The sequence below is a fragment of the Pholis gunnellus genome (assembly GCF_910591455.1).
Source record: "Pholis gunnellus genome assembly, chromosome: 13".
Lineage (NCBI taxonomy): Eukaryota > Metazoa > Chordata > Actinopteri > Perciformes > Pholidae > Pholis > Pholis gunnellus.
Window position 1 is genome coordinate 13,618,755 of NC_136540.1, and position 21,922 is coordinate 13,640,676.

The 21,922-nt window shown below is 41.7% G+C and overlaps 1 protein-coding gene across 1 annotated transcript in view; it reads left to right on the plus strand.

Annotated features, from left to right (window-relative positions):
• Positions 1-1,138: 1,138 nt before the first annotated feature.
• The window catches only part of mcama (melanoma cell adhesion molecule a), a gene marked incomplete at its 5' end in the record, with an annotated part of 42,129 nt that continues 21,345 nt past the window's right edge, over positions 1,139-21,922 (plus strand). The window contains one exon of the mRNA XM_079172037.1: positions 1,139-1,202. Coding sequence (XP_079028163.1) covers positions 1,139-1,202 — 64 coding nt within the window. The remainder of the gene's footprint in view (positions 1,203-21,922) is intronic.

Below are 21,922 nucleotides of genomic sequence, written 5' to 3' on the forward strand. Positions count from 1 at the left end.
ATCCAAACAACTGAATTAATTTAGGTAATTCCCGTATTACCTGCCATCTGCGTCCGCTTGGCCTTCTCGGTACTTTCCATCCATCCCATTTCTTCTCCTGGTTCTGTGTTTTCTCAGGGCCTTTATCAAGGCTATTGTTTGGCCTTCACTTACTGGAGCGTCAAGGCCCCCTGAATCTAGCATCGTCTGTTTAATCTGAGCTCTTTAACAGCTATTAGCGAGCTGTAATATAAAGTGCTACCCTTGAGGCTTTTATTTTTATGCAACTTTCTACTTTTACATCACTACATATTTCTAACAGCTTGAGATCTAGTTACTTTACAAGTTAAGATTTTTGCGCGCAAAACACAAACAGCTTATAGAATATGTTTTGTTCAAACGATTAGTTTATAGTTTAGTTTATATAATACAGTTTATACAAGTACATCTAAAATGTCTAGTCGATTAATCAATCCGCCGCTTGACAGAAAATGTATTGGCAATTATTTTGATGGTATATGTCATTTTTAAAACGTTTTTTAATGGTTCCAGCTTCAGGATTTGATCTGAATGCTTCCCCCCACCACTGCTAAGCAATACTAACCGTCTGCTGGCTGTAGATGTGTGACCTTTTTTTTATCAATCTCATCTAAAGAGCATTATAAGCATATTTCCCCAAAATGTAGTGCAGTACGTTGCAATTGAATTTCAGGCCCTTGTGTAAATGGATTTATCACTTTCTTCAGCCCCTGTGGAAATGCAAATAAAGTGTCCCAGCTAAGCTGAATTCAACCATGTGATTTTAGGCTAAAAGGTGTGCAGGAGTGATAAGGTATGCTTGTTATTGTGACCTTGAGGACTTTCTAACCCAAGGAAGAAAAAAAAAAACTGTCTGTGTGAATTAGGAGTTGGAAGTAGCAGAAGAAAACACTGATAAGCTGCTTCTACCACACATAACGCCTCCACAATAGGAGGACCCCGCCAGACTGAGACTTTAATTGAGCTCCCTCCCCTCCTCTCCTCCTCCTCCTCCTCCTCCTCCTCTCCCCTCAGTCTCCTCTCTCCCGGGCTGCTGCTGCTGCTGGCTTCAACTTCTCGTCGACACACCACTTCAGATTATTTCGGTGCTGGATACGACGAGCAGCTTTTATACAAGAACATGGCTCTCCTGCGCGCAACACTTCCAACCTTGTTTCTTCACCTCTGCCTCCTCAACTGGAGCGGTGAGTTCGAAATTAAACACGCCATTTTTTTTTTTTTTTGTAAACTGCGGACAAGTTTTGAGTTAAGGTGTTACAGCCGTTGACTGTGAATGCAATTACAACGCGTGCCTTTTTTTCTTGGATGCTCCTATCAAATGTTTCTGACATTTTCTAAATATTTTTAAGTTAAATAACTAGAGCACCGTGTTCTATATATAAAAGTGTGTGTTGTTGTTGTGGTTAATTAGCAGTTCGCCTATTAGTGGGTCCTGGCGTCGTGAGTGAATTTGAAGGCGTAATTACCTATAACGTGAGTGGAATGAGTGCATGTTGAATTTGTGTGGGTTTCCACTAATTTGAGACTTTGCCCCACATTTTAGTCCTCATTTTCAGTTGTTTTCAGTCGAAAGTGTCGGAGTCGTAAAGTAAATAAAGGTGTAGTAAATTACTGCGTAATTAACGGACCAATTAACCCACCAACGCGTAGCTGCACCGTACGTCTGAGCATACAAACGCACGTGAGGGGTGTTTTTTTATTATTATTTTAAAGGTTTGTGTCATAAACTGTTGTGCGACAGAGTCTGGGTAAGTTATTAAAGGTTTAACAAGACTGCTGTACAAACATCTAAAGAACCACAGACCGCAGGACCAAACTTAGTTCTCTCTGCAGGACACGTTTAGGTTCGAGTCTTTGTTGTTCATCAGCCAGAACATGCCAGTAATAGCAATGTGATGAGAAGAGGCAGGTTTCTAGAGCAGGACAGAGCAGTGGGAGAAGGAGAACCAGTCTGAGGTCACTTTAAGATTGTGGATATGTTTCCCCTCAAGGAGTTTTAAGGGTCAGGAGTTGTATATTGAATAATTTCTTAAATAATTTGAATACTGGCTTGATTAAAGGGCCAGTGTGTAGCATTTTGGGGGATGCATTAACTTGTCATCAGTGTATAATCACCTGAAACTAAGAATCATTTTTGTCTAGAATAAACCCTTCATATCTACAGAGGGATCGGGTCCATTTAACGGAGTCAGCCGTGTTGCACCGCCATGTTTCTACAGTAGCCCAGAACAGACAAACCAAACAATGGCTCTAGCTAGAGCCGCTTCTGCGTCTTTACGTTACCTGAAGTCCACCGTGGTTGTCCGATACGCTTGTATAGCTGTGGTAACGTGAGCCACAGTGTGCAAAACTGTGTTACCGTCAGCCATCGCCTGACTTCTGTTGCCCCTAAAGTAGTGTTGTTGGGGTACGGGTTGGCCAATGGTTTTCCCAACATTTTGCACTAGGCGGCTCACATTATCGCAGTTTTAGAAAGGGAGGACTGAGCAGAGGGGTATTCAGTTGGTTGCAATCTGCAACCACCCCGCTAGATGCCACCAAATCCTCCAGACTGTCCCTTTAACAATGAGAACCGTGCGTCCTAGTCTCCGAGAGCCCACGGTCACATCCTCAAATGTCTTATTTTGTCAGACCTAGACTCCCAAAATCCAAATAAATCCAATGATGTAAAACAGAGAATGCAGTAAGTCTTCACAGTTGAGGAGCTGGAACCTTTCTGATTGATTGAACTGATTAATCGACTAATTGTTCCAACTCAACTAAATATAGTTAATGGCAAAGAAACGGAAGATAAGGAAACGTTAAGGGTTTAGGCTATTGCGTATTACTGTCAGCTAATTAGAACTGAGACAATTAGTCAAACAGCAGATTAGTGGGTTAACAGAAAATTAATTGGACGTACAAAAATAGATCTTTTAAATCTTTAATCAATTTTGAGAATATTAAAACTAAGAATTATGTGAATCTGTTTCTTCCCCGCTGCTACTCTTAAAGGCTGACATGACGATAGATTACCTACAGACAGAATTAAATGTAAACCTTCTTCTCCATGTAGCATCTCGCAACAGGACAACACTCACTGTGTCCCGACCGTAAACCTCTTTTTTTCTTAAATCCCTGTTTTTTTTCCCTCCATCAGCCTTGTCTTAATTGGGTTACCGCTATTTAATCCTCATCTCCCCTGGACCTCCTCTGGAGACGGAGTAAAGCTGTCTGTTTTGGGATTAGGTCGTTGGTTAGTGATAGAGACCCCAGCCCTCTAAAGAGCTTCCAAACAAGGCTCTGTCAAAACTGACCAGCTCCCTAATGGACCTTGAAGGGCACTTACTCGAATACACTTTGTAGCTAAAAGCATCTCTCCTGCATGGAAATGAACCCATCCTGAGTATGACAAAAAAAAACTCGAACATGTCCCATAGCTGATGCATTGTACACCCACATCCTTATTGATCTCACAGACCAGTGTTCATCAGTATGATGGGCATGTTGTGTTACAGGAATGGCCAAGTGATCCAGGCAGTGTGGTTATGCAGTAAATCAGAGCAGGGGCAGTGCTTTTACAAGGACATTTACACAACAGAAAGTAGATACACATGCCTTTATGGAATACACAAGATTTTATCCTTCAGTGCATTTCAAAGCTCCGATCCTTTTTCTGTTCAAAACTGCGTTCCCAAAATGGTACGATAAAAGTACAAACGTATCTATCTATCTATCTCAAACAATTCAATAAATATCTAGATACATGATTCTCAATCTGATGCAAGAATGATGCAGATACATTTGTAATGACACACAAAAACACCTCAATTCAAATCTGCAAGTCTGCTGAATTTGTTGTTTTTTTTAGTACAAAAAGTAGTCAATCAGAAATACCCCAGGAAACTCTGTCTACTACCACACCAACCGGTGACATGGGCAGTGATACTTTATAGTTGTTAGAGTAGTGTTTCACCGAAATGCTGCCACCTTGCAACATCATCATGTGGGGACATTTAAATAAAACAGCTTATGGCCTAATTGCCTTGTTAATGGTTGATGATATTTTAAAGTGTCCTCCTTATTGTCAGTGAATCCCATTAAAAGCCCCGAATCAGCATTTAATTGGTTCTATTAAGAAGTATTGTCTATGTAAAGCCTGATGTATCTAAGCAATTTGTGCCCAATTAACAAAAACACATCAGTGAGTCACACTGTTGCACTGGGTGACATCTTCCTTCATTACCAGGAACTTGGGATGTCACGATACCAGACATTTAGTAGTTGATGCTAATGTCAGTGGAATTCCACAATTCTCAATACCCAGTTCGATACCAATGTTCAGATAAAAAAATAATAAACAATAAACATTTGGTGCTAGTGTTACAGGTCATCATTCCCTCTCTGTTATCTATTTCATATTGCATAACGTCTCCTTTTACAGGATTACATTTGTACACGTCATGATAACCTTAATAATTTACCTTCGCTTAATACTGATCTTTCCTGAATAGAGCTTGAACAGATCATAAAGAAACTCAATGCAACCTCTGTTACCGTTACAGGTCTGTGCTGCCCACTGGCTGCTAACAGCGTGAGGTAAATAGTTTAGAAATGATAGAAACGTGACAATGCCGTAGCGAGGGATATCGCTAGGGATGTTGCTAACCACTTATTTCCCTGACGTTTAAACGGAAGGTTACGTTTACTACTATTGGACTATTCAAAAACTCTCTCTTGAACATTGTACATGCAGCCATTTAAAATACATGTTTTCAATAACCAAATCATATTTTCAATGCGGCTGAAATCAATATGTCCTCAGTGTCTGCTCTGGTTGTTGGTTAGGAATGCGCCTTGCAAACCCGTTGTGTGGTGTAATAATTTAAACACTTATCCACTAATTGGTATCTTTAGCGTGCACGTTTTGTTACATTGATAGTTGCAGTCCTCAGTTCAAAAGGCAAAATTGATCGAAAATGTATGGATCTAATAATCCATCACAAGCTAGTCCAACTGCTATCCCAATCTTTGTCCGTTGTCTATGTAATACTTGTTTTGTTTGGGCACTATGCTTATAGACCAAAAGGATTAATCGATATCCATATTGTTGTGTGACCGTATGAACAGAATTATGACACTAGCATGATCAAAAGTCATTATTTTGTTGGTTGGCTTGTTTTTATCGGCATCCGAAATTTGCAGAGATCGAAACAGCTGCGGAAAAACCTCCTGGACTGCAAAACACAAAAGTTTTGGTTTCAATAGACTGATAGAGAATTTTGGTATCGACTTGGTACCGAAGTATCCATTCTCTTGACATCCCTACCGTGACAACACACTCTAGTTAATTTTGACTCGATCCTTCTTACACTATCCTGCGGCCACATACACTATAACACCAAATATGGATTAATCAGCTGCTGATAGTATTCCCGAACAAAGGCGCTATTTACTCCAGTTTGAGTAACTGAAAACTACAATACCCAGCTGTTTTAGGAAAGTACTAAACTTTTTTTTTTTAACAAAACTATAGTATTTTTTCAAATGAATTCAGCCAGCTACCTCCGGCACTGAATGACTGAAATCGGGGCGGGTTGACGTTTTAATGGTGCTGGGACTGACGCCATTTAACACAGCTTTGGCGTCAGTCATAAACAAAAGCATTGTGTCTCTCAAGTGAAGACATTTCAGCAGCTTTCCTTAATGGATGACCACACGTTTTTTTTCTTGGAGTCAAGGGATATGGTGGCTTACCACTTTTGTTCAGTGAAGCCTCTAAGAGACAACTCACTTCCTCCTTGATGGAGAGCTCTCTGATTCTAACTGAAGTTGTTTTTATGTTCTTGTCAAGTGTGTGGAGTTCTTTGCTGTGGAACTCATGCACAGAGTGCATAGTTTCCTTGTTGATGGAATACACAATTGATGCGGTTGTTGTTAAAAAAAAAGAAGTAACATTGTTAATTACTGATTGACAGATTATGAATCCTCAACAATTGTTATAATAGATTAATCATTCACGTCATTTATCAAGCAAAAAGGCCAAACCACATCTGGTTTCAGTTGCTCAAATGTGAGAATTTGCTGCTTCATATATCATCTGTTAAATATCTTTGCGTGGTTTGTCAAATCAACACATTTTAAGATGTAATGTTGGACTTTAGGAAATGTTAAAGACACATTTTTGTGAAATTTTAGTATTTGATTAATTACAAATAATAAACACTAACATTTTTAGCTTTTACTAGTTCTAGTTCTGATGGAGCAATTCATTACATTCTTGTGATTTACATTGACCTATTGATATTCTTGAATGATATTCAGAACAATACATTTAATTAAATGAAAACCCTCGAACTACCAATCTAGTAATTTAGATATTCAAATTGTTTTTGACCACAAGGTCAGACTGCCTGAAGACGAAACTACACTTCAATATGCGAATACATTTGTGCAGCTATAAGTGTGATTTAAACCAAGTTTACATAGACTATCCAAAACTGTCAATCTATGAAAGTTTGGTCCGATTCTATTGTCCCCTTCCCTCATTCTATGATCAGATTATGTATATACACATGCATTATATTAAGGGAGACTTCCTGCTTGGCTGTCAGTGTTAAGACATCGTCATCAATCATTCATTATTAGCCAGATAAGAAATGTTTTCGTAATAAGTAAAGTAGTGACGTATCGGAACATGAGTTATAACGGTATCCCGGCGCGTCGACCTCCTCGTGTAAATAATGGCTGCTCTCCCTGACCTCTACTTCAGCCGATGAATACCTTCACTCTGTTGCGGGGCTCGTCTGCATGCAGCAGGAAGTGTGCAGCTGTTGGGACTGCAGTTGTTCATGTGTGGATTAGTGCATTTGGCTGAGTGATAGCCAGGCAGGACAGCCCTATAATCTAATGTATTGGCTCATTGTTTTCATTAAAGAGAGTGTGCCGTTTGATCCCCGTGGCATTATACTGGTGCCTCGCTGTGGCATTAGACATATGTGAGCTAATTCCACTAACATGTATGTCAGCACGGTGAACAATCAAATACCGTGCGTCCCATTGAGTCAACTCTGTTCAGTACTTTCACTGATTATTCAAGCTTGTGAGCTTTTGTCTCCACGTTCAGAACCAGACTTGAAAAAAACAGGCAAGGGTTGACATCCTTTGTCCCATGTGTTGTTAGCTTTTGGCTGTTAAAGCACTTGGTTATGGAAAGATGTTTTTTTTTGTTGAATACTGAAAAAGTCAAGGCTACAAGTCAGTACTAACTTCTTCAACACTTAACAATCTTCCACCAACAAAAATCGTTTTTGTTTATAAAAAATGTAAATTGAGGGGCATCGTATTTGAGCCAAACTAACATATGCACTAATAAAGCCAGTTAGTCGTTTATGAATGTGATTTTTAAGAGACGGGCTACGTTGAGGTGTGCACCAACACAACAGGTTTGATTTAGTCACTAAACAGCAACAGGATTCAAAGCAGACATTGATTTCTATGAGTGAGTTGTTTGTTGCCGTCCTTTTGATTTAAAACCCGTGCATGCTCTGAAGATCCAAGACATGTTGTCAAATCAAAGTTGTAGCTGTTTAGCTGGCAGGAGCAGAGCTGACATCCTCCCTCAAGCCCAAATTGAAGGGTTTTCAGAGGCCTTGTCTTGCATGTGTAGTGTAACTCTGCAGTGAGTGGATGGTTGATGCTTGAGAGGGATTTTATATCCAACAGCTGCCTCTGTAGTTTGATCCCTGGCCTTCTGGGAGGGAATTTCTCCCTTTTATCGAGTACCTCTCTGGAGCTGAAGAACTGCCCAAAACGTCCTTGACTGCTGTGCTATTCAGAGCACATCATTCAGCCGAGTGAAAAATCTATAGAGTGAACAGTCCGCCCGAGAGAAGACGGGACGTGTCTCAGGAGCTGGAGACGGCTGTTTCAAGCATACTCAATCAAGAAGAGGCATGTAGGAAATGACTCATGAGAGGGAGGAACATCCATGTGCAGTCGGTAGTGCCGGAGCGCTGAACTTTTATCTGCAGCTTGAACAATGATCCAGTGCCAAACTTACGTTTTTTTCTTTTTTTTCCTTTTGTATTTATTTTTAAAAAGCGTTGAAGGTGCTGCAGGCTTTCACATCCGAGTTCTTCGTGGTTGCGCTGGGAGAGTGCTCAGAGGCTTGTTTCCTAAAAGCCTCTTTGAATCCCAAATATTGGATTTGGCTGCACTGCTAGAACTGGATTGATTCTTTTTTATTCAGTATTGTCAAAGCAGTATGATGAATGTAGAGGCATGTTCTTTGCTGGTTGGAAAGTCCACCAAATATCATTGGGCCATAATATCTATACTTAAAAAAACATTTAGAAACTTGTAAAGTGGACAACCAGTCTGTCTAGGTTGCCTAAATTGTCCCTGAAGTAAATATACTTTCCACCACTGGCACCTGGCAGTGCATCTGGGGTTTTGCACCATGTTGAAGCTGAATCACAGGATCATAAACAGCCTCACACCTAGTCCTTCCAAAAAGCAAAACCTATGTAGTAGTTCTAATTAATACTATCCACACTAACAGTATGCAACTGATAAATTGCCATAAGGCAAGTGTAGGATGAGATCAATCTGTCATTGTCCCCTCAGCTGAATCAAATAGATCCTGATCAATGTAGTCATGAGATGGTGGCGTATGTTAAGATGTGTCACCTACGCTCTTCTTCTCTTCAGGTTTTTAGACAACAATAAATCACTTTTAGTGTGTAGGAAAAGCTCTAAAAGATAAGTACATACCAGGATTGAGTGAACGATGTAAACAGAGAAGCAATCAGGTGGCTGAATGATCATTTATAAGATGAGTGTTTTTATATTTGCTTTGTTTCCGCTGTAACAATAGCACCACCAAGTGAAGGTCTTTTGTTCATTATGAGGCTTAATATATCCCATTTAAATGCACACATGCAGTATGTTAAACAATGCATATATTTATGGATGCGATCGTGTAAATGCAACAAGACAGTCCTGTTTGTTTTTGTTCTAAAATAAGACATTCATTGGTACTATTTCAGTCTTGAGCAGTTTTTGGCCATTTGTCTCTAAACTCGTCTCAGGCGAAAGCGGCCATCTGTACACGACGTCCCTTCATTTTCAGAAGGCCCATCTGTGGGACACATGGCACTCTCTTGGGCCACTATCCAAGTGTTGGCAGCAGGCCCATCAGTGCCAGAGGGAGAGACAAAAAAAAAAAAAACTCCAGTATTGCCCTCTTGAGAAGCCTGTCCTCCTTCTCCCACTTGTCTGCCTCTCTGGTCTGCAAACAGAGCTAAACCAGCAGCTGCACACACCTGACGCCCAATCCATCGGACATTCTTCTGTGGGGGCAACAAGCGGCGGCTCACGTTACAGAGAAATTGTACACCACAATGGTCTTTGACTCCTTCCCGCCTTTTCTGAGCCGTGCCCCCCCCCCCCCTTCCATCCTGTGTGTCCTCTCACACCTCTCTCATGCCCCCTTATTTTTTTTTTCTTCTATTTGAGTGCAGTGGACGGAGCCTGGGAATATTTACTTTGCTCTTGTTGTTGTCAACAGTTCCGACTGAAAGAGCAGGCGCAAACAGGGAAGAGATGTACTCAAATAAACAGTGGGATTAACGTGATTCATGTGTGAGGTGGTGCTGCAGCGACAGAGAGCACCGTCCTCAGTCTGTTTACATTTTCAAGCAGATTCGTTGTGTAAAATGTTAAGTTAATATCTTTTCAGCTTTCTGTCAGTTAATCAAGCGTTGGCACATAAAAGTATACAAACATGAAAAGCCCGTCTTTCTTACAAAGTGGAAGACTTGCATTAGTCTTCCACTTCCACGCTGATGCAACCCAGATCATCGTCGTGAGCGACACATTTCTACATTTTGTGAAAAATGTAATTGAAATGAATAATTGAAACGAATGAATATTACAGTTTGAAATAATTAGAAATATTAGGATAATGGCTTTTGGAGGCTGGTACTGGTATATGATACGATGCTGTCATTAAAAGTGAAACTAGCTATATGTTTCTTTCTTCTCTAGAGTTGTGTATTTCAGCATGGGTGGTCTATAGGGATTGACTTGCTTTTTGGGGACAGCCTCAAGTGGCCATCTGAGGAACTGCAGTTGTTTGCACTTTTGCTTTGGTGTAATTTTCAGCACCAGAGGTTGCAGATTGGTCTTTATATGCTTAACATGAAGCCACCGCCTGCAGCTGGTTAGCTTAGCTTAGCTTTTACTTTCATGTTAGATGAAACATGATAAAAATATTCAACTATACCTTTAAAATACCTAATTTTGACAAGCATGGTCCAAATGGAGTTGGATTACACAGAAATAAGTGAGTAAAGTTACCCATTAATCAGGGAGGCTGTTGAGTTATATTTCGGTGTAAAAGTGTCCGTATGGGTGGAAAGCACATTCATCTTTAAATCCTGAGGCGTGTGTGTAACGTGACCACAGCACTATGTCACTGGTTAGAGATTTCCCCTGTATCTTTCAGTCCGTTCACTTGAAATGGATACGAGATGCGTTTCTTTCTGGAACAATGCAGATGCCACCGACTTGTCAGTATTTGCTCAAGGCTTCCCCTAAAACCCAGTCATTGTCCTGAGGAATTCCAAGTCCTCTGGTTTCTTTTGCTCTTAAGGTTTGTGTCAAACTGCCAAACCAATGTGTCAGTGTCACCGAGAGAATGCCTGAAGAGCCTGCAAAAATAGATTTAGTGTGGCAACCAGCTCGTCACCAGGATTAAGTTCTCTTATATGACGAAAGTAACAAAACAGGTACATGCAACAGGTACTGTCTGTCAATATCCTGACATTTAAGGAGCAAATAGCACAAAGGCACGTTAACACCTGATGGTGAAAGTGATTTATAATGACTGCCACCAAAAATAACTTGTTTCAGAGTCGTTTCTTTTTCAACCAAACGCAACTTGAGACTGGATTCTAGTGTTTCCGTTCAGCAACAACGAAAGGTGTAGTTAGGATAATTTACTAATTCACAAGTTTGAACACGATTTGTTTGCTGTTTAATTAGTCTGACATGATTAAGAAACATGCATATAGATATTAGGGATACAATAATGTAGTATTCTAAAACATTAGCCAGCATTGAAGGAAAAAACACACAATGTTTTGTGCTTTTGTTGTCAACAAATCCCATGAAAAGACAAAGTTTTGAGGAAAAACCTAAACATGGTTGGTTTTGGTGTTTTTATTGGCTTTGTGGACAATAATTAAATATAGATGTACAGAACAACACCAGCCTTTCCCTTTGAACAACTGGAAGAATCAACAACCAACTAACCGATTGAGGCAGCGGTGGACCAGCAACCCTCTGGGAACCTTGAGCATCTGCATCAAATGTCACGGCAGTCCATCCAATAGTTGAGATATCCGAGTGGTGGACCAACAGAGCCACACTGCTAGCATGGCAACTGAAAGTTAACTTTTTATTTCATGGAATGCATTTACTATCGCACCACATTACTGCAGACGGCATCTCGTGGTGTCTGGCACTGTGCCAGTCAGTTTCCTGTCACAAGAGCTTGCATTCACATCTGTCATCAAATTAAAACGAAGTCTGTTTAAATCCAGACCGACTTTGATGGTGAAAAGACATCTCGGTGTTCAGCGTGTACATGTGCATATGAATATTCATGACGACCTCGGGTCTAACGAGAGCGGCTTTCATGGTGTTTGCCTCTTGTGCTAATGGGCTGTGCCATGGCGTGGATATGGCATGCATCTGGCACTGTTTCCTGATGAGTCTGTTCATTACTATACACTAATCAACCAGCTATAGGTTTTAATTAGCTGTCCTCACTCTCAAACGGGCTGGTTATAACTGAAACTTTTCATATTTTGATATCTGCACAGCAGGAATTTCAATACCCAGTTCCTTTTAGTTTAAACGCTCAACACAATGTGCTTTTTAAATAACCCTTGTGTGAAGGCAGTGGAGGGGATGTCTGTGTATGATATCATGCCCAGAGCGGGATTAGAGAGTCTTGTGTCAGCGCTGTCTGTAAATGTTATCCCAACCCCCGAAGGCTCCACCATCAGTGCAATGGTACAGGGCCAGGTTTGACTCCGATTTCATGCTTTGTGTGGGACTCTCCTTCTCAGCTGATTCATAGGGCCTAATTATTTTTTGTCTTTTACTGTTGTTCCGTTAGTGGTTGCAGGGCGTTTGTTTGGCAGATTCCCCAGAGTGATCGTCTCTTTGTTTAAGTGTCCCAGGAGAAGCAAGAGAGGCAGAAAATAAGCTGGTGGAGGAAAAACCAGCAGCAACTGTTGATCGGACAGTGGAATTTATCTAGAATATCTCCAGACGGTTCTCTGCCTCACTGTAACACTCGAAGGACTGCAAATATTGATAGTTTTCATTATTGATTTATTGGCAGATTATGTTCGAATGAAAAGAAATGCATTGCTTGGTCCATAGTTCAGTCTATAAGATGATTAGAAAATGTTACAATTTGACAGAGCCCAAAAGCCATTTTATTTTATTATCATAACAGACGGAAAAAGCACCAAATATACAATTTTAAAGATGAAACCAGCGAATTTTGGGTGTTTTTTGCTAATTGTTTCAGCATTTAAGTATAAAAGATTTTTTTTTATACATTTAAGAAGCCAAAGTTCTCAGAAGTTAAATGTTGTTAAACATAAGTAGCATACAAGAACTGTCTTTTCCTAAATAAAATATTCTATAACTTAAATGTCAATCTATAAAATCAAAGAATAAGTAAACAAGATCACTGCTCTCTCCAGATCCAGCTGCTAGCAAGTATCAACCTTGTGACAGATGGGCTGGCATTTGGGAAAAACACAGTTTTGAAATTGATCTTTCAAACAAGAATGAGAACTTTGTATTTTTCAAATCTGTATGCATTTTGTCCCGCTCTATCCAGCTAGCACAGTGTGTGAGATATTTTAGACAAATGCCTGGCAGTCTGAAGAGAGATGAGCTGAATTTTTAATTGGGTAAAGATCAAACAAATAAGTTCCTTTCTAACTGTGGAAGAGTTTAATATGGATTCCACAGTATGCAGATGGAATAAAGAGAGATTTTCTTTCAAGTAGCTCTTTGCTGATAGAGTTTTCATGGTGATTTGTTTTGGCCTTAGTTTAGAAAAGTCACAGATCCTGATGTGGGATGTGATTACAGGCTTTGTTCACAGATAGGAATCAGACACTGAAGAGTGATGTCCAAGTCACAGACAGGATTTATTAAAGAGCCATGGTGCAGAGTAGACGTTTGGGGCAATTTAGTGGCTGCCAGACACTGTGTCTGTTGAAGACGTGTCCGATGAAAGCTGTAACGTGATCTACCTCTACAGCTCAGCTTTAGGGTCCGGAATCTGCCCTGTGGGGCTTCTTCTACAACTGAAATGTCCGAATAAAGACGTGTGTGAAGGCTCCGAACGAACTAACCCAACACTCTCAACCCTCGCTCATTATTTAAGTGTATTTCCTGCATGCAATTCGTTTTTAGTTGTCTATAATTCTTTACGAACACAAAAGTTCTCTGCTGAAAACCATAATGTGATAAAGCTGGACCAAAACCGTATTTGTTAGGAATTGGCTTATTTTGTTGCTGGAAAACACTCAACCTAATAAAAAAACTTGAATCACAACCAGATGAAGACATCCTGCTCACCATAGAGGATTGTCTGGCTATGTGGCAGCCAGCGTTATGCTCCAAACTAATTATAATTGGTGTGTTTTTATCACAGGCAGAATGGTTCGTGCGACCAAGATAAACCTCCGGCACACTTTTATTTTTATTTCGATTTTATTTAGAGCTGCAATGATTTGTGAATAATCGCTAAGTCGATCGACATAAATAATTTACATCTATTTTGATAATCGGTTAATTGTTACTTGTAACTGTGTCCGTTTTTCTGTCCAATCATACGCAAATATGTCATGATTACTAATGATTATGACTGAAGGATTAATTAATATCAGAGCGACATTGCGATGTAACAGTCTACAGTTTTCAAGTTGTAAAAGTAGCTATTAAAGAGTTTGTTTTTTTAATGCTACAGTCTAACCAACCAGATAGTTGGAAACATCTGGCCCCGTGTGCTTCACGTGCACACACTCTGCCCTACGAACCAAGCACAGATAGCCCTGTGTGGCGTAGATATTTAAGGATAGCCGTTTTCCATTTTGGACACCTTCTTTTTCGAGTCACCTTCATGTCAAAATGTCAAATTTGACATCTCATAAAGCAGTGAGCAGGACTTGCATGGGGGCTGCTGTTCTGCTGAATTACTGCATGAGCTATGCAGCAAATACACACTATGTAACCGCCAAAGTGAGGCATCTCTGCAGGTTGGCTAGTGTGACTTTTAACTCAACAAAATGTGGAGTGAACCATCGTAGTCTTTGTGTCCTGGTAAGTGGTTTCCGGCTGTCCTAAATGCACCTCTCAGCTGTGACAGCAGAACAGCAGCAACACCTCCCAGCATCCCTCAGGGCGAAGACAAGAACATGAATCTTATCTTAGCCGAAGTCTCCCTGTCGTCCTTCTGACATCATCAGTGGGTGACAGAAGCAGACCCTGGTGTCAGATTGGTGTCATTCAAGGTGGTTTGGGCATCTGGCATGGAAACCACCCATGGAGAGGTTGGAGGAGGAGCTGGATGGAGTTGCCGGGGAAACAGACGTCTGGGCTGCTCTGCATGTTGTGAAAGTGAGTCGGATCCGGATGAGTGGCTAACATTGTTGTGTATTTACTCTACACTGCTATACTGTCAATATGTTGAATGGGAAATTTATAGTTTTTTGTTCTGAAGTGTGTTTTAACCAAATTACTTTATTGCAGCAAGTCTACATTTCAGGGTTATTACACCACGCTGTAGTACAAAATATCAATTCCATTACCTTATTGTTGCCTTCTATATGTAGTAGGTTTTAGTGGAAGCACAAAGTACCTCTTAAAGGTATGAATTAGCAGTAAGTGCTGTATTCATCTTTCTCCTGCTTACTCTTCCTGGAAGTCTGTACAAGATGTCCCAAAGAGTAACAGCTACATAAAGTATAATAATAAAAGAAAAGTCTCAATGAAATGAAGTAAAATGAGGGCCACGTTAACAGCAGCAAAACTGTCAAAACATCCGTTCACACAACTCGTGCAGTATAATCCAATCCATCCAGACATTATTAATTCAAGGTAACACTGGGGGAGTAACCGATATACATATGATCATTTTGGAGGTGAAGTATTCTGTAAGACCGCGGCAGTGGAGGGATTAGCCTGTTGTTTAAGTTGCAGCATATGTCAGACTTATCTAATATGCACTCCTATTGACACAACAGACCCCATCCGGAGTCCCATTTAATAAGTGATGGCTCCTGAGGCGCTGCATAGTCATCACCTGATTCACTGTGTCCGTTACTGTATACAGTACGTCAGCTAGCTACATACATTAGGTCAAAAAAAAGCTAAGTAAATTAAATTTAATTGAGTTTCCTTGGAAACCACGTACAAAAACACCCACGTGTGGTTGTCGGGCAGCTAACCTGGTGAAGAGATCTGTGACTCTGCAAAGCCCCCTGCGGGGCCGGAGGAGTCACGTCGCCACAGGCTTCCTCCACCTCCAGCCAGCATGGCATCTGCTGCCCAGCAGAGACCAGGAACAGTGATATCGACAGGCCTGAAAAACACGCCCATGCTTGTTAAAGGGGCATAACACAACGCAACTAATAGCGGAGGAGCAAGAAATAGTCATGTTATGTAGTGGAGTTTAAAGCCAGTTGTCTCTATCTCAGCCCCCTACTGGGATTGTCATTTAGATCAGTGATTCTTAATGACTGGGACACATCCAAGCAGCACTTGTTACCCAGCGGCAAAGACATAATGTGACAACATACATCTCTCACATCGCCTCGCCGCCCTCTTCTGCTAGCAGTCTCTGTACATGATCAATGTCATGCGAGTTCCTCTCTGACAGATAATTCTAACCCGGAGCTGGAGAAGAGTGAGTGACACAGAGTGAGGGACATTAGCCGCCGGCTAAAAGAACAAAATAAAATAATGTTTGAAATTACACTAAATTGCCTCTTACATTAAAGGAGTAATTAACCCCAAAACATGTTTATATCGTACTCGGCTCCTTAGGCTTTCTATGGTAGGAAGCATATCACCGTAAACAGACTTTGATGGAGGCAAAAGCAAAAAAAGGTTCTAAAACATCTAAAAAATGTTCTTAAAATTCCCGTGCAGCGCGAGCATGTGCACAACAAATTCCTTCATGGGGGGCTAATCCGAAAAGGTTTTGGTTAGCAATAGTTAAAAATAGTTGTTTTGGGATGTCCATTAGCTCGCATATGGATAGAAGACACTTGAATAATGCTGTGCAGGAATGTTTTCGGACCTTTTTTTGGCGTGTTGTTGACCTGCTTGTTATCTGTAAAATGAAAGACTTCATTATCCTATCCGTGGCACTCAACCCTGGAGTAAAACAGGAGTAAATAGTGCATTTGTCGACGACTATCTTCAGCTGTGGATTAATGCACATACAGTGGTTTAGTGGGTATTTTCAGCAGCATGGTGTGAAATTGCCAGAGGCATTATGTTGTGGAGTTGTACGTACGTAAGTCCCATCCCCCTCATGTCATGGATGTAAACTGCAACTTGACTGGTTGGAGGAACACAAATAGTGAAATAGAAACAAAGCAAAAAGAAAGATATGTACTGTGTAGTTCGTAATGCATATAAAAAGGTTTAAACAAAAAAAAAAGAAAAGAAATTAGTCTTTTGAAGTGAGAGTTCCTCTGAAGCCGACATTTTGGAATAGTTTTTATTTACTTGCGCCTCTAACAAATCTCCAAAAGGTGTGCGTCGCTTTTACTGAGACACTGATGTGTTTTTCGTAGTTTTAAGGTTAACAGTTGACGTCTGAGAGACAAAGGAATGAGCCATATTAGGATTTGGCCACATAGAAAATAGTATCAGTTGGATCAATTCATCGTTGGGTTTAGTCTTTTAATTACATTGATTGACGGTAAGAAAAAATATTGACTATCACCAGACATATCCTTTAACATTTGTCTGTCTTTTTCTTCTATATTTTACTATATTAATATGCAGTGAAGTTAGGGGAACTGCAAGAAACCGATTTGAAAAAAGCATGGTACAAATCGAAGCAGTAGAGGACGAAATATCCTGACTTCTAAACCCTGGCTCCGACACTGCCCACAATGCCCCCCGGACTGGTCTTTAAAAACGGTCTCCAAGCTGAGAGCCAGAAAAGACATCGTACAACTGCTTCCACAGGCTGAGGAAACTGATCCTCATGGTTAGACTCAGAAGGGTGCCCCTTTTAATACGAGGCAGTCATGCTGTCAAAGGTGCTGACGTGTTCGTAGTGATGATGAAGACGGAAAAAAAAAATGAGGTCATACTTTGAAACTTGACTAAACTTAACTTGAACCTACTTCATAACTGTTTAAACTTGAGTGAATAATATTTATTCAGCTCTGATATTTTCAGGCTCGTATTGCCTCCATGTTGTCTTGTACATCCCTGTGTGTGTGTGTTCCTATATAGGCAATCACCTTTAGCCTTTGACACCAGTAAAACACTATTTGTGATATTTCAATATCCCAAATCTCCGACGATATCCAGTCTCTTATAATATCGATATATAATCAACATATTGTGAAGCCCTACCTCATCCTATGTTTAACAGTTTGACAAATTAATAAACACTCATATCTGCTTATAACTACATCAAAGTGTGTAAAATTGTTACCATAACCATGAAGGTGAACAATATAATAATGGCTCTCTCATATTATTGTTGTTTTCGGTGCATTGCCATGTTTGGCTCCGGTTCAGTGGGACATCAGGCTCTGTTTGGCTCTAAATGAACTGGCAGCGCTTCATTCACTGACACTGGCAGGCTATCCACCACTTCCCTTCATTATAGACATCAAAACCTTTTCATATTTGTCTTTTAAGAATCACACAAACTGACTGAACGCACTGCGGTGGTGTGAGAGACTGCTTGGGAAAGTTGTCCTAATGGAATAAGTTCAATTAGAAGAAGCTCAAACGCACAATGAGCATTTCATTACAGTGAAAACACTGCTTTGATTCAATTAAGCAGGTCAGACTGGAGCACGAGGAACAAACATCAGAAGCCTGTTTACCGACGTTAATAGAATCACGGTTAATAACACTCCATGTGTACCGTTCCTGAGACTCAGAGCCGCAGTCGTCTCTGCCGTGTGACGGCGGTTAGGAGCTGCCGGGTAATTCTCTGGGTCGTCTTAGCTCACAGATCAAGGCCGCTGGTCTGGATCTTTTGAACTTGACATTTCAAAAGGGAGAGGATAAAGAGATGCTTAAATATCAAATCCTCCCCCAGTCCCTCAGCCCTGATATTGGACGCTGTTAAAAGATCAACCGTCTAATCAAAGAGTGTTCTGAGCAGAGGGTTTCCCCGGTGTGCCTGTCTGTGGGAGTTAATTTATACATGTTTCAGCATAAAACTGGGTTATCTCCACTTTAGTCTCATGAGCGCTGGTGTGTTATATATCAAACTGTTATCTCTGCCTCAAGTGTTGACTAATACCGAGCCTTTTTGGTCTGTGTGGTAGATGTTTAGTGAGAATGTTGTTCAAATCACTCCACTGGGGACACCGTGGTCCCTCTAAACCAGGGGTGTCAAACATACGGCCCGCGGGCCGGATCCGGCCCACCACGTCATTTTATGTGGCCCGCGAATCCGCCAGCAAAAAAAAAAAAATGTAAAAGTCGGACAATTTACAAATATCCGTTGTATCGCGCACGGCGGAGCTCCTCCCCGATCCGCACGCGCCGCGCACACCTCCACCAGCGTATGTGGCAGCAGCAGCAGCAGCAGCAGCCACCCTCCCCGCCGACGAAGAAGGAGCAGCACCCCCCCCCCCCGCCGACAACCGGCCCTTTGGGGGCAACCATGATGCTGATGTGGCCCCAGAGCGACAATGAGTTTGACACCCCTGCTCTAAACGGTACTCAACAAGTTCATTCTGGGAAGATCTGGGAACACCGCAACATCCCCAGAAGTACTCAGATTAGTATCAGATCACTGGTTGGCAGCACGAGTTGTGGGCAAGATTCAGGCCAGTTGTGAGTGGGATGATCTTTTTTTTTTACCAGTATACTGAAAAGAATCTAGGAATTTCTTACTTTTCTATCAGCTCCTGAACATGGCATGAGTGGGAGATGGGGTAGAGGAAGTGCAAGATTTCTTTTATAGATGCACAGGTGTGTTTGAGAGGGAAGTCAACAGTCATTGCATTGTGTGTGGTCCCGAGATAATACTCTTTTAAGTTACCCCTCCTCCACACACACACACACACACACACCCCTATTCACCCTCTGTTTCTCTCTGCTTCTACACTTCTTCCCACAAATCACTTGACAAATGGGTCGCCCACAGGTGCTGATGGAGCACTCCCCTCCCCAGCTGCCCCTGTCCTCCACAGCATGGGAATGGAGGGGGGGGGTTTACTATTGTTCACAGCTGCTTGTGGCAACGTGAACCCCACCTCCTCCATCCTCCCCCAGACCAGCAGAACACAGTGCCACCCGACGACTGGGAATCCAGTCATAACCACAACCTCGGCTCAAGGTCTTGGCACGTCGTGGCCGAGCGAATAAAACAAGCGGCGGATATTGTCTGCTATGAGCCCTGAGAACCGGAGTCTCCCAGTCTACAGATCAAGATAAAGTAGCTGAGCTGAGCTGCCCGCTGCTCTCATATCAAACAATGCAGCTGATTATGAGCTGTGAACACAGATGTGTCATTGTGTTTGACATTGTGTCTGACCGACGGCGGGCATGGGACTCCGTTGGAGTAAAAGGAGAAAGTGTTTATTACTTGCTGGGGGGCGAGTGCCGTGTTTTCACGTGAAATACAGGGCAAGTTTGTTGTGAAAATACACGTGCTTCAGATCCGTGGGACGTGTCAATAAGGCTGCTGTGAAGGTGAACGTGTTTTGAACCTTTGACTCTCACGGACTGTGTTTACATGCACACAACGACCCCGGTGCGTGGGGAGAGAACACGATCTAATGCTGAAAACATTGTCTTAAGAATAGATATGTTATAAGTGGAGATGAAAATTTTTGATTTCGTTTTGTTGATTGTGTCCAGCTGTCTGTCTGCAGACATTTTATTTTTGCCTCAACTTTTGCTGCAACACAATTCAAAATCAATCCGCTGATGCACCGCGTTGGCGATTTCATACACGAGCGCCGTGTTTCTGCCGTTTACCTGCCGATCATAGAGACGGAGGATCAAATGATGATAACTTCCCAGAGTTCCTGTCAAGCTGACGTCCACATGTGCTTTGTTCTCTCCCCTATCCCTCCTCCACTAGTATTCCTCCCCCCACCCTGCGATGCCTTCCACTCTCCTTAACCTGCGTGTAATTGCCCTCCAGCCAGCCTTAGAACGTCTCCAAAGAAAACAAATCATTCACGTAGCCACAACATTGACGTCCAGAAGTCTAATCTGATTCTAGAATCTCCTCCTGTGTTTCCTGTGAATCTGCTGCCGAGTGATCTTGCGGATAAAAATCCAGTACGGGATTACCTTCACTGACCCACACAAACGTATCGGTGCCTTTCATCTCGCTCTCCCATCAGAACAGCTGTGTGCATGCCCGCTCAAACACAGCTTCAGACATGAGTTGGTCCTCGCAAGTCAAACGCCTTTTTAGCAAGAACTTTTGCATTGATGGTAGTGAGATAAAAGCAGAGTGGCATTATGTTGATTGAAGATTCCACCTTAACGATAAATGATGAAAACAATCGGCCGGTTGATTGACAGTTGAAACAGTCAGTTGGATCTTAAAATTGAAAAACAGAACGTGTCATAGTGAGCTGCTGTTCACCACACGCCAACATGTTTTATGGATTCTCTGCACTCGATTCTTCTACCTGAATATTTTCCAGGTCCAGCTGGATCTGATCCAGGTTTCTGTCACACCGTCGCTCATCGCTGCCACCACGGTTGGGATCGTACGGTCAGTTGTAGAAACAGGAATGTGGAGACATCAGTTTGTGAGCTGATTGGAGCTCTGCCCATTTTCACACCTGGCTAGTCGCCGTGGAAAGCAGGTGTGGTTATTGGACCGTGGGTTTCAGATGGGTTTAGAATTGACGTTATTATTCAATAATAAACAGCGCTGCTTTTGAATCATGTAGTCTGTGTGTTTTGGGGGCTTTAGTAGGACTGGCCTGGGCACAGGCAGTAGCCTCTCCTCCTCATTAACACAGCAGTGCACCTGTGATCACTCTGATATTCTCTTTGAGAGCATTAAGGTTCCCAGCAGGGGATTTGGGGAGGGGGCTGGGGTACGCCATTTTGATCCCGGTGAATTAGGTGTGGCATGTTCGCCTCATGTCTGGTAGATGGGATAAAAGGAGAGGGAGTGCACACATACTCCTTTGTTGTGGGACAGGCGCAGCTCGAATGCTAATACAGTCAGACCCACAAAACAATGTGAAAGAGTTCAAACAAATATGAATGCACACGTTTACAACAATGGATGTGTTTGATTTCTGATTGTGTGTGTGTGTGTGTGTGATAGAGGCTCACGATCACCATTAAAGCTAATTGTGTATGATTGTTATGTAAAAACCCAGCCAACTCATGAAGCACAATGTGAGGCTGTATCATTCTCACTAAATAGATTCAGCATAAATAGATTGTGGTTGTGTTTGAAGACCAGAAGAATCTCGTTGACTTTCTTTCTTCCTCTCTGCTGCAGTTTCAGTGTGGCCTCCCATTGACATTTTTAATCAATTGTAAAAATAAATTCTGGCATTTTTCACTTTAATTTATTGAGTTTGAAAACAAAGAGACTTAATTAGACTCAGTTAGACTCCATCGACATTCA